The sequence below is a fragment of the Akebia trifoliata genome, chromosome 11 (genome assembly GCF_017979445.1).
Source record: "Akebia trifoliata isolate Shusen 1 chromosome 11, ASM1797944v1, whole genome shotgun sequence".
In the NCBI taxonomy this organism is placed as follows: domain Eukaryota; kingdom Viridiplantae; phylum Streptophyta; class Magnoliopsida; order Ranunculales; family Lardizabalaceae; genus Akebia; species Akebia trifoliata.
Genome location: NC_141385.1, coordinates 46,960,100 through 46,974,752, shown reverse-complemented (window position 1 = coordinate 46,974,752; position 14,653 = coordinate 46,960,100). Strand labels below are relative to the sequence as shown.

The following is a 14,653-nucleotide window of genomic DNA, read 5'->3' as shown; positions in this document are numbered from 1 at the left end:
TCAAACAAAATAAATATCTCACTCACAAAAATAAATACACCCATGAACATATGTCTTATATAATACAAGTCAATACAAAATAGAAATTATAACTAAAATCAAGTGAGTCCATTCCATGTCTTCTTTCATGCTCCAATCCATAAGACCTAAAAATAGAAAAATAAACATCATCATTAATTCATTATTAAATATGTATTTAAAAAGCAATTTACTTCATTACTATAATTTTAGAAAAGTAATTTGCCTATAATCGCAAGTGAAGAGGCATTTGAAAATCAACTAATCACTAAACAAATGGAAAGATTTCATCATCTATAATGACTGTAAAAAAAATGAAATGAATTTTCATTAAATAGAATAATTATAATTTTATAAATGAGTAAAATGACAAAATAACAAAAATAAAAGGTTACCTGACTCAACTTCTTCAAATTCCTCTAGCCTCTCTTCAACATCAATTGGAAGAGGTGAAGCACGTAACCAATCTTGTCCACAAATTAAGCATTCCACTAATTTTGGAGTTAGGGAGCTTCGAAATTGATCTAGTATACGACCTCCAGTGCTAAAAGCACTCTCAGAAGCAACAATGGAAACATGAATGGATAATAAATCTCGTGCCACCTTAGAAAGTATGAGATATTTGAAAGAATTCATTTTCCACCAATTCAAAATTTCAAAATTCAAGTCTTGCTTTTCCACTCTTTCTTCCAAATATTTATCCACTTCCGATTTGCATTCCACACTTTCTTCTTCTTCCATTTGTCTTAGAAACTCAGATTGGAGATACTTTCTTTGCACACTAACTTCACTAATTGGTCGATCAAGATCCATCTCTTTTGAATTCTGAGTAAAACCAGATGAAAAAGCAACTGAAGTTGAATCAAGAAGTTGATATTGTTCAAAAATTTGATTCATTGTTTCTCTTACCTTCTTAACCAAGCCATCAACCTTCGTGGATGTATAAAGATTTGAGTAACAAAATTTGACATACCTCAACTTGTAACAAGGATCTAACACCACTGCAACCAACAACATCAAGTTTACTTTATCAATGTTCCCCCAGTATTTATCAAATTTTTCTTTCATCTTTATTGACATGGAACTCAAGCAAGGATCAAGGCTTCTAGACCAATCAGAAATAGTACTTTCAATAGCACAAACTTCATGAAAATACGTATTAGCAGTTATATACAATGAGCCTGACATGCGTTTAGAAGTCTCGTAAAAAGTTTGCAAAAACTTAGCTAATGCCCGAGCATAATTCCAATCTTCTTCGGTGGGAAGCCCATCTTTGAGTTCATTACTAAACTGTGGTTCTTGTTCTTCCAATCGTTCAAATGCTTTTTGAAACTTTATTGCAGTTTCCAACATAAGGTATGTTGAATTCCACCTAGTTGAAACATCAAGAACCAAAGAACTCTTACACGTGATTCTTTCTTGGTCAACGCACTTCTTGAATTGTTGAGCTCTTGCAGGGGAACTTCTAACGTATTTTACAACACCACGAATTTTAACAATTGAATCATGCACATCATTCATCCCATCCTTCACAATCAAATTCAATATATGCGCACAACACCTCATATGCAAGAACTCACCATCTAAAATGCAACCATGTCTTTTATTTAGCTTTCTCTTCATGTATCCCACGACAACATCGTTAGAACTTGCATTATCAACCGTAATAGTGCACACATTTTCTATACCCCATTGAAGCAAACATAACTCGATCATTTTACCAATTTCCTCGCCTTTATGACTCGTAACTACACAAAAGTTAATTATCCTTTTATGTAATTTCCAATCTTTATCTATAAAATGCGCAGTAAGACACATATAAGAGATATTTTGTAAGGAAGTCCACAAATCTGTTGTGAGGGAAACTCTATGCACAGAACTATTCAACAAGTTCTTCAACTTCTTCTTCTCAGCTGCATACAATTGTAAACAATCTCTTGCCACCGTGGTGCGAGATACTAATTGAAATTTAGGCTGCAACACACTTAAAAAGAATCGAAATCCTTCACGTTCAACAATCTTGAAAGGCAATTCATCAACAATAATCATCCTAGTCAAGGCATCTCTACACAACTCTTGATCAAATTTCCAAGCGGTAAGATTACTATCTCCTTCTTGTCCTACTTTTTGGAATTATAAAAGTTTTTGTCTTTTGTCATTATTATATAGATACTTGGAACATTTACTCAAATGTTTTCTTAATGTGGTAGTCCCGTTAGCACTTGAATACCCATAATCTGTACCACAATAATTGCATTTAGCCCTTTCTGCCTTTCCTCCTTTATCAATTTTTATTTTGACAAAATGCTCCCAAACATCAGATTGTGGCCTACGAGGTTTCTTTCGAGTAGGACTTACATCTACTTTTGAGGTTGCAGTGCCACTACCACTACCAATTGTCGAATTTTGAGCAATAATTGGTTCAATATTAGAAGTTGGAACGTCCGCTTCTCCGATACTTGACATTTAATAAAAATAATAAATCCTTAGTCTAATCTTACATCGATTTATCAATACATACAAAATTACTAAAATTTATTTTAAAAAATGAAAAGGGAAAGAAAATACTATTTAACAATAAGATTAAGAGTCTCAATATCATATATATAGGAAAACATAACATTAAAGCAATTATATAAAGCATTACATTCAAAGAGTTAGTACTTTGATGTTAGTATCTCATGATTTGGGTGTATTTATTTCTATTTATGAAAAAGAAAAAATAAAAAAAAATAGTTAAAAAATATAACTAAGAAGCAATCAATTATTAAGAATAGAGAAAAAAAGTTAAAACCACTCCAATTGTAGACTATAAAGTGGTTATGAGGTCCCCTAATTCACACGTATACTCGTTTTCGTAATTTTTTTTTAAATTTTATAATTTGAACAATTTGATGAATTTACCTTTATACCTGTGACATGAATGTAACTCATAGGAAGGATACATAAGTCAACATTCCATGAAGGACAGGATAAAATTTTATTTCAGCAAACTAATCTATTTTCCATATCTCAGCAGTCTAAAATTTCATTCAAATTGCATGTAGGGATAGGCATTCTTGTCATCTGTTTAAGGTGACGTTAGGTGATTAGTAAAAACCATACTATTCTTTTCGTTTTCTTGTATTTAAGCAAAAACAAACAAACAAACACAATGATGATGAGCCATTGTTTCCACCTGAAAATTTGCCCTATCCTTTTATTCAATTCATAGGATTTAAGAGAATTGTATAACTTGAATTGTGAATTGTGCTGAAATTTTAAGATTCACATAGAAACTTTAGAATTTGTATCTGAAGGGGCTCATGTGAAAGATTCAAATCTTTTCTTAAGATTCAATTTGAATCATAGGATTTGAATTTTGAACAGAAGGATTTCAGCAACACTGTCTGTATGTGTAATTTGTTTTCATTTTTGGAAATATGCGGTGTCAGTTTCCATAGTTTTCCTATGGAGTTTTATATATCCAATATGTTTTCAGAACTCCAAAGAGTCAATGTTTTAACATTCCAAGAAATTACTGTGTCCTTTTTTTTAAATTGTGTTTCTTGTAAAGATTTAGTGGACATGATCTCTAAATGACGATGATTTGTTATAGGCTACGAAGCAAAGCTCCGATGAAGCTTTATTTTGTCATAGTTACACTGATAGAGCATCATTTACCTTTCGACATCTTTTTCCACGAATAAACTATTTTTTCTTTTTACTTCTGTTTGTCTATTTTTAAATTTTTCCTTGACTGTGTTTGTTCGAATATATCAGAAATTTTTGTGTTTGAATTTCACACAGAGAATCCGAGCGAAGGATAGAACCTTCGAAACGAGTGAGAATAACGGCAATAAGAGAGAGAGAGAGAGTTACCTCTGTGTTTTTCGACGAGGTGAGGTAACGGAGGGAGACGACCGAGAACGGCGGCGAGGTTTCACGAGCGAAATAGAGAGATCTCTGTGTGAGATCTCTGTGTTTTCCGATGAGGTGAGCGAAGGAGACAGCGACGATGTTTCGAGAGAGTCCTCTATGTTTTCCGACGAGGTGGAGCGAGGGAGACGACCGGCGAAGACGGCGGCTAGGGTTCTTGTTCTCTATTTACAGACCTCCCCCAAATTCGATGCGAAGGAGAAAGAGAAATTAAGAAAATAATTTTTTTTTAAAAATCATTATATATTATATATATATATATATATATATATAATATATATATATATATATATATTATATATATATATATATATTACGGTTCGGATTTCGGATTGGTTCGGTTTGTTATATTCTTAATCCGGAACCGAACCGAATTAACCGGATTTTTTTTTCAAACCGTACCCGAACCGTGGGTGTATTTAATCCGAACCAATCCAATCCAAAAGCTTTGGATTGGTTCGGTTCTCGGATTTATCCAATCCAATGTGCACCCCTAGTAACTATGGAGATAATGCAAATATATATATATATATATATATGGGTCAAGTTCAAGGGCCATATGAGAAAACATATGTAAAAACTTTCGTTTTTAATAAAATTTTAAAATATGGGTTAGAAATTTATGATTGAGCTGATTTTTGTGAGGATGATCTCTATGATGGGAAGATCATCCAAAAAAAAAAAAAAATCAGCCCAATCTGAAACTTCTAACCCCATTAAAAGTGATTTAGAATGTGAACCGTTGATTTTTTACCAATTTTTATCACTAATTTGTAAATCACTTTTGATGGATTTAGAAGTTTCTGATTGAGCTGATTTTTTGTGAGGATGATTTTTTCATCATAGTGACCATCCTTGCAAAAAATCAGCTCAATCCAAGACCTCTAACTCTTATTTTGAAAAACGAAAGTTTTTTCATATGTTTTCTCATATGGCCCTTGAACCGCCCCCTATATATATATATATAACAATAGCAATGCCTAGTTGATTCTTGAAATCATTAACAAGAAAAGATTTTTCAGTTTCTAAAAATACCTCAAAAATATATGTAGAGATTTATCCGGCAACCTGTTTGTTGCAATTTTATTACAAAAACTCCCTTACTTTGTCAGTTTCCTGAACCAACCTTATTATATGAATCAGGCTAGCATGATTGACTTAACAAGATTTCAAATCTTACTGAGAATCGTTGGGCCCTTCGTCAGGAGGTTTCTCTTTGAGGAATCGCCGTTCTTCGCTCAAAATGATTCAGGAGACCTCTGTTCCCCTTTTTGCCTGTTTAATAGCTTGAGACGAGTACAATGAGGATCAGAACCGGACAACCCCCTTTAGTCAAGCCCAGTTGAAATGCCAGTCAGGAGGGCTCTCGGAAGGTGCCGGAAGGACAGGGTTTCAAACCTCCCTTCCCCTTCTTGGTGCTTTAATACCGGATAATCACTCCCTTTCTCTCATATTACATTGACCTTGTGTCTCCTTAGCTCCTACATTTCTTGCAGAACTGGAGCTTGTTGTTGGGCCAGAACATGAGCCATGCAACCAATCGGTGTAATAATTTGAGGCATAAAGTGCAACATTTCATCGATAAAGGCAAGATCGCGGTGTCAACAAAGGAATCGTCGCCCAGAATGCTGCCACCCCCAACCATAATTTTGGAATTTTCAAGGACCCACTCCTGTAGCATGCACCCATGGAATCGCTTATTCTTTTTCTTTCAAGCATTCGTTCGTTCCGAGTCGCTTAATTGCTAGTAGTTCACTCGCTGAGACCCAGAGCTAATGATTTGAATCTTCTACGTAGAATGAACACCCACCGAATCCCGACTCAAGGACAAGCAAGGGACGAAGCGGTCCAATAGAATAGCTGCTTTTTCTTATTAAAGGGATCCATGTTATCAAAGAGGAATTTCCCTCGAGCTGGGCATGAGCTATTCCCATCTAGTTACGCGTAGTGGGATCCTGTCCCTTGGACGACTTTAGTAAAGGGAGAATGGCAACTGGGCCCCGCAGTGGTAGAACCTGGTGAACCGGGCGTACATTTCTTTTATTCCGATATTTCTACTCAGCTTGAAAAGGCTTGAAAAGAAGCCTCAAGCCGATAAGAGCTCTTCATCATGTTCGACAATTTCTAAAGAAGAACTGAGAGTGATTGAATAAACTTTAGGAAAGTGGTTTAGGTAGCTCAGTTGGTTAAAGCAAAGGACTGAAAATCCTTATGTCAGTGGTTCAAATCTACTTCTAAGTAGGCGAAGGGTTGTCAAAGGTGAAGTAGTGGGGAGCTAGTCAGATTTTGAAATTCCAGTTCTAAAGTTTCATTCCGTTCCGTCAAGAGGCAGATTTGAGAAAAGCGGTTGATTACTCGGATTGGTTCTTGAGTCCCTGTGCCCAGCTCCGAAAACTAAAGTGCACAGGACCATTAGGAGGTCGTTTGTCCAGCCCTGGTTGACTGATTCGCTTCTCTATTTCAGCCTTATCCAAGAATACCTACTAGCTACAAAAGGCGGGTACGGTGGGTGAGAAAGCTGCCTTAGCCCACCCAAGACTTATTGGAGAGGTAATGGACCTAAAGGAGGAGGATACTTCTGAGAGAATTGGAATATAGGAAATTGGCAATCTAACACCAGTCTTTTAAATATTGTGGAAAAACTCAGATCCAAAATAATGAAATTGAAAAAAGAATCTTTTTTTAAGTTCTATCGAAGTTGTTGAAAATGGATGGCAACCTAACTCCCAAATTAAAACTAAAATTCAATGATGAAAACTAACTTTTTTATTTTGATTTTTGTTATGAGTTCTTAGAATTTGTTCCTTTATAACCCTGTGGCATTAGATCATGTTTTTGGATGACAAAAATTGATTTGGTTAGGATCCACTCGAAGGTATGTTCAATAATAAATTAACCTCATCAATTTGAATTTTATGACGTGGATCACTGCTACAAGGGTTGTTGGGTAACATGTTGTAAAGTTCATCTAAATAAGCATGGATCTAGGATTTGATTTTGGAAAAAACTATAAACCAAAATAAGTGATAAATATAAAATACATGGAATCGCTTTTCCAATAATTCGCAAATGATGCTTTGATCTCGATCTGTGAAGAATAGGCGTACTATCCCAACTCTGCCTACAACTTGACGATGGAAGACTCTATCTCAAGAATAGAATTGTATATGTAGAGAGGAGGAACGACCACCTATTTATAAAGAGAAATACTAGGTTTTTTACCCATCGTAGAATTCTAGTATATGTGGATACCACTTAAATTAGATAGAGTGTTCACTAACCCATCATATTTGATGTTGGGAGTCAATACCAAATCACATGCATGACTCTCAATTTTACGCTCATGTTTTGAATAATTACAATCAAGTATTTATAAAATTATATATGTGAAAATGTTACAAACTTGTTTTAATTAGAAAATAATGAATATATAATAATCCAACAATCACCCACTTGACCTTCACATATAACTTTTTTATATTTATAAAATCAAAATTTTGGATTGTTACATTTTGAATAATCGAGTGCACTCTTTTGAAAATCAATTGTTCAAAATAATTCAGATAATCTTTAATTGCCACCTTTATTTAGCGATACCACGAATAATGGATTATGGATGTAATACAATGCTCATTTGTTGGCCTGAAAATAGTTCCATAGTCTCAAAATTAGTAATATCAATGAATTTATGAGTTTACCTTTACGTGAATTCTCTTTGTGGTATTAGGGCAATGTACATCCCTCAATGTAATTTGTATGTACATTCCCTAGGTATCTAGCTTCACACTTGTCGTATGTCATTCTAATATGTTATTAGCAACCAATCATATAATATTTCATTACCTTTTTATCTAGAATGAAGGCTTCATCAACATGTTGCCAAATCATGTCTAACCCAAGCATTTTTAACACTTTACGAGTACATATACTTACAGATAATAACAACATGTATACACAATAATCGATAAATAATTATAATTCATGATCAGTTATTTAAAACAACAATAAATAGTCTATCAAAAGTATAAATAAAGTAATAAATAAGTATAAAAGGAATTCAATACTTAATTAACATGATACTCCCATACGAGTTATATGTTCTTTGAAAATCTTTGGTGGAAGGCCTTTTGTGAAAGGGTCAGCTATTATATTGCTTGAATCTATCTTGACAATCTCGATCAACTCTTCACGAACTTTTCCACCTACTAAAAGGTATTTTATTTAAATGTGCTTGTTACTTATGGTTACTCTTTCATTTTTTGCAAAATCAATAGCGGCCTTTTTATCACAATAAACAACAATAGATTTATGAATGAAATCCACAATCTATAATTTATTGATAAAATTCTTTAACCAAACTACTTGATGGGTTGTTTTGTAGCACCCAATAAACTCTAAATACATGATCGAATATGTTAGGATAGTCTGTTTTGAGTTTCTCCCTGGGATAGCTCCACAAGCAAGCATAAAAATATAACCTTAAGTATATTTTAAACAATTACGACATTCAGCATGATTTGCATCAAAATAACCAACAACTTGAAGTTCATTTAATTTTTTGTATACTAACATAAAGTCATTTGTTCTTTATAAATATTAGAGTACTTTCTTTATTGCTCTCCAATGAGCTATATTAGGGTTCTACTGATATCTCCCAAGCATACCAACGATGTAACTAATATCGGGTTAGATGTAAATCATGCATACATAAGACTACCGATTGTTGAGACACAATTTGATACATTTACGACCATTGTTGATAATGGATTTTTCTATCACACCCTAAAAATTTCGAACCTTGATCCGATCCATGACCTGATTCAAGATCCTAATTCAAAGGTATGAAAGGAACAAAAAACCATTAAATCATAACAACAATATATTAAAATATATATATATATATTATATATATATATATATATATATATATATATATAATATATATATATATATATATTAATTAAAAACTAATGCTTATCAAAATGGAAAGCATTATCCTAAAACCCAATATAAATGTCAAGTGTACTAATACTTGTTGGGTACTTATTACATTCAAATCAAATATTAACCAAGAAACCCATTGTAATAGGATCAAGGATAGTGAGGGGACTTGGATAGCCTACTACCTAAATCACACACAAGTCACAATTAGCTTGAGCACAGATTTTGCAACTTCTTGATGAAACCATCAATGTATGAAGACTCAAAGCCCTCACTTAACAAAATCTCCCTCAAATTAGCATGATTGGCTCTCACTTCTCTATCGACTTGGCTTTCTTCATCCATCACCAACTTAATCGTCTCACACACACTTTCCCTGCTGAACAATCTATCTTCTTCTCCCTTCTCAATCTCAACTACAACCTTCAAATCCCCACCCAGCATCCTTGCATTCACACATTGATCTGCTACATGTGGTAACATCACGATCTGACAATTGCTCACCAAGGCCTCACATAGAGACCCAGACCCACAATGGGTCACAAAACACCCCACTGATAGGTGGTCTAATATCAATTGTTGCTGCACCCAATCACTAGTGACTACCCCTCTTCCTTTCACTCTCTCTTTGAACCCCTCTGGTAATGCGGCTACAATCGTCTCAACTCCTTCTGGTGGCTTTAAGGCCACAAAGAATGGCAAACCCATTAACTCAAAACCAATCAACAGTTCCTGGAACTGATCCTTCTTCAACACACACTCACTCCCAAATGAACAGAAAACCACCGAACCTACCTTGAATCGGCCAAGCCATTTATCCCACGTTTCTTCCAAGAGAGACATTGGTGGGTCCGGTAAGACTGGACTTGATAACAACACTGGCTTCCCATACTGGCAATCGATGTAATTACAAAAGGGCCCCTCAATCTCTCAACATGATTTGAAGGCTAATGCATTGCACTCCATAAATGACTTCAGTTTCCGCTTGTGGGGTGCGATCCCACTACCAAACTCTTGTTGTTGCATAGAGGCAAAGACACGGACTTCATGGGGTCGAAGCTTGATGGTGGAAACCGGAAAGTCTAGAGGCTGTTCCATGAGTCCTCGTGTTACCATTTGCCTTATCTTTGTTGTGAGGTGGGCCTTCTGAATAAGCAATTGTGGCTGAGCTGAAGACACAATAATTAACCGATTTGATGCCAAGTTGGGTTGTTAAAGCGGGTGAAATCGAAGAAGACTACATCGGGCTTGAGATCATGCAAGGAACTTTCTATATCTTTCTCGGTGAAGTCCAGGGATTTAACCAGTAGGGAACCCATACCAAATGGAACATCGTTGGTGGTCTCGGCACCTGGTGGAAGTCCATCAACGTGAGGGATCACAACTGGGATGTACTTGATGAGATGGTGGTGGAGGCTGAGATGTTGTAGTTTGGACTGAGCTTTGTGGGGCAAGAAGAATGAAATTCGGTGTCCTCTTTGAGCTAGCTTGTTGGCTAGACGAAGGTAGGCACTGATATGGCCGAGTGCCAAAAATGGGTACATAGCCACATGAAGTATGTGAGACATTGTTGGCAATGAGAAGAGTTTGGTGATGATCCAGAATTTAAAGAACTTCCCACATACCAAGTAGCGATTTGCTGTTTAGAAGTTTTTTTTGTTGAACTGAAGCATCAATAGTAAGATGCCACGTGTAAGAATAATTGGTTAGACAATGACATATGTCGAGAGAGATTTGATGTTAGCAAAAAAATATTGTGCGAAGCCGATTAATGGATAGTAAGAAGACACGTCTATGTATGTAAAAAATCTTTACTGGTTAGACATTATAAGAATATAATTGTGGAATCTTGCTATTGATTCATTATCTTAATACTTGATTTTCTGTTGACAGCAAGTGCGGACCCTTGTTAGCAATTTGGAATATTGCAAAAGTTCGATTCGTGAAAATTTTGAGTTATATTTGATTTTGGATTGTAGAAATCCGGTCTAAAATCCAGTCAAAACTTCAATAAATGGAAAACATGCGACATATGTTTCATATGTGTATTATCCATCTCATTTCAAAAATTCAAAAATTCAAAAATAAAAAATTTGGTAATATGATAGTGATGGTGATGGTAATAATGATCGTGGTGATAATGAGGGCATTGAGGTTATTGTTCCATTGATTTATAAATGAAGACCGAAATCAAGGGACCAATCATCAATTGGGAAAATTACGGTGTAATCTCAAATAAATGTAAAAGGCTATGTCATTATTTTTTTAAAGATGAAAGGGACATTTGTCACGTAAAAATGTGTATTCTTACAAATTTTTGAAACATGGCATTTTTAAAGTCACACACTATGTTACACATAACAACTTACAAGTTTACACTTTGCAACATACAACAACTTACGTAAAAAGACGCATTTTCTTTCTATCGAGTTTTATAAAAAATTGTAAAATATGCTTTTCATTCTTTTTTAACTTAAAATGCATGAAATATAGTTCAATTATCCAGAGAATAATGATTTAACTTGTATTTACACTCGACAGTAGTGTTTTCAGGGCGGGGTCCCTTTAACCCCAGCTTATCAATAATAAAAAAAAAGAAATAAAAAATTCACAAATTTTTCAATAATTAAATGGGAGATTACTAACAAGGGTTCGGACTCCAAAATGCTCGCCCCAAGCGCGGTATCTGGGCCAGTTCTCTCTTGTATTGGTCTTCGCTTGATTAGTCATCTCGGCTAATCTCGCTTTTCTATTAATGAATCTTTGCTTTATATATATATATAAAGCAAAATGAAAAGAAAAGAAAAATTATATATGGGCCAGTACCTCAGACATTAGAAGTTTGAGGTCTTCCATTTTGAAAAGAAAAATGAAAAAAGAAAAAAATGCAAGATGACACATTCTGTGACCTAATAGTCTTTTTCAAGGTTTTTCTAGAGTGCTATTTTTGGCACTCGAAATTTAATTTATTACACCCCAATTGTTAAAAAGAAGTAAGAAACACTTAGCTACGTTCTACCACAAAATCGAACACTTAACAACTCAAGCATTTCTGCAAAACAAAATATTCATTTTTAATACAATGAACAACTTGTTTTGTACTATTTATTACAATGAAAGTTTTGGCTGTTAGTAGTTAGTAGTTGGCAGGGGCGGATTTAGAGAGGGCATTGTGGGGGCACTTGCCCCCACAAGAGTTTTCAAATTCTATGGATTAATGTGCTATTGCGACAGGTTTAAACAACGGATAAAGAAATATTTCACTATTGCCCTCACAAATATTATTTTTTCCACTCTTAGTTGCCCCCACAACTATTTTTTTCACTCTTAGCGGCGCCCACATGAGCAAAATCCTCGCTAATTGGTAGCACTTATGCCCCCGATAGTTGCTAGTTGATATATGGTAGCACTTGTGGCAATGTTTAGCAATATGTGTAACTGATCACTACCACTAATAATTATGGGTGTTATTAAATGTTAAAGAGTAATAATGTCACCTCCAAAATCCTCTCACATCAACATTTAATTTTGTCTCCAACTAACTTTACTGAGGTAGTAAGGATTTCCCCTTCACAATCCTTGGCCTCAACTTGTGATATATCCAAAAACATGATGGCTTCATTGTTGTAGAGGATACAATTGTATAAACTTTGAGAAATAAAATATCAAAATAGAATTATTTATCACCGTTGAATTTCAATTTTAAGCTTGGGAGTTATGTGGAAGTTCAGTAGATGTCCATTTTCAATACCTTAGATCAAGTTATATTTTTCGAAATTATTATTAAATTTTTTTTTTTTAATCTAAATTTTTCAAAGCAACTTAGAGGACTATCGTGATGGATTGCTGGTATTCCATTTGAGCAAAACGACCCTTAGGCTCAAATCTTTACCAAGTTAGGAAAATGTTTCTCTTTAATTTTTTTTAGTATCCAAATAGAGTCTGACTAGCCTTACTAAGGGTGGTTACCTAACCTTGTGGAATCCAAAAATATGATCTAGTCCAATTGGGTTGTAGAGAACAAAATTCTATGCATTTTAAAATAAAAAATATTTTTCACCATTGAATTTTAAATTTTAAATTTTAAATTTGGGAGTTCCACTAATCATCCTATCTCAAAACCTTGGATCAAGTGCAACAAAATATAAATACATATAATCTGAGTTTTTCCATGAAATCTAAAAGGGTTGTGGTGTTGGATTGCCAATGTGGTACTTCATTTGATCAAAATATTAAGGCTTAAAATCTGACTAAGTAAGAAAAACGTTTCTCATCCAAATATATATCTTCAAAAGGTTTTTAGTATGAGTCATGCTGGAGTGACTTCAAGCCGGAACCTCATTTCACACTTCTTGACGTGAAAGTGTATGATTCGATGAAAAGCATCTATGGCTCCCATACACTTTCACGTTAAGAAGTGTGATATGAGGTTTCAGCTTTAGGCCACTTCAACATTATTCTTTTAATATCTAAAGGATAATTTTTAGGTATACCACCTAAATCGATGGGGGACTAAATGGAAGTCGAACCCACTTGGACCTTTTCCACTAAAAAAGAATCAAAACTAGTTCGAATTGACCAATCAAACCGAGCTACGGTTGGCTCGGTATGTTTTGATTCGATTATTTGATTGCAAATCTCCTATAAACGTGCTTCCAAACAATGAGTGTGACTTTGAGATCCACATTATGGAGGCCCCACACTCTCATTAGTTCACGTGTATTGAAGGCCCCACACTTTTGAGTATTTTTTGTATGCCTTTAATACACATGAACCAATGAAAATGTGAGGGTCTACAACAACGAACTCCCGAACAACATATATTTAAATATGAAATCAATAAAAAAAGAAATAATATAATAAACCATTACTATGTATCGTAACTCCTATGCAATAAGCACAATCAAATAATCACTTATCCACTACTTTCCTCCATACTCCAACAGTTGGAGTCGACATTTCCACATTTTTTAAGGGTATAAAGAAAGACACCTGTGTGTTTTTAACTTGAGTTTTAAGCCGTTGGACTTGGATATTTAAAGACATGATGACTTGGATTTGGTGAATATATAATTATTTATTTTATAAGAGGGTTGGTTCTTGGTCGTTTGATTATATTCCAACCGAACTAGGAACCGAAGCAGAAGTTGTTTTTTTTATTTTCAATTTGAACCGGACAAGTTGCACCTCCTAATTTTGTTAACGTGTGTCCTAAGAACATTTTAAGTTGCATTAAAAACACCTTGGTAATAAACATTTGATGGTATTTTTTATTGGAAATTTTATTTCAAGGGCATTTTAGGTAGTAAAATACATTTTAGAGGTGTATTAAATGCGTTTAAGGTGTGCCCTTAGGACACAAGTTAGCCGCACCGGATTGTATTGTTAATTGACTCAAAAAAAAAAAAAGGCACTCATACACACTCACGGACTTGGTAGAATGGACAAGTCATTCAATTTTTTTTTGTTGGATATATCAAGGAAAAAACTATGCTTTCGTGCAAAACTGCCACATGAGAAAGCGTACTTGAGTGTCTTTTTTCTGAGATCTCAAAATCATAGATCATTTGTCTCAGGATACACAAGAAAAAGATATATGTTTATATGTATCCCGATGCAAAAATCAGTTTAGCATGTCTCACCTACAATACCCTGAAAATGATTATTTGTGGGGTGGTGCTATTTGCACACACCAAATATACCCTACGTACCCACCTGACCTTAAAATGTAAAAAAACTGAAATATACATTTTAACCTTTTTTTCAAATTATCAAT

The 14,653-nt window shown here is 34.5% G+C and overlaps 1 protein-coding gene across 1 annotated transcript; it reads right to left on the bottom strand.

Annotated features, from left to right (window-relative positions):
- Positions 1–9,009: 9,009 nt before the first annotated feature.
- LOC147392177 (anthocyanidin 3-O-glucoside 2''-O-glucosyltransferase-like) lies at positions 9,010–10,553 on the bottom strand. Its single transcript, XM_086459154.1, has 2 exons — positions 10,067–10,553; positions 9,010–9,806 (listed from the first exon to the last, which is right to left on the bottom strand). The coding sequence occupies exons 1-2, from the start codon at positions 10,443–10,445 to the stop codon at positions 9,085–9,087; spliced, it is 1,101 nt and encodes a 366-aa protein (XP_086315280.1). The 5' UTR covers positions 10,446–10,553; the 3' UTR covers positions 9,010–9,084.
- Positions 10,554–14,653: the final 4,100 nt, after the last annotated feature.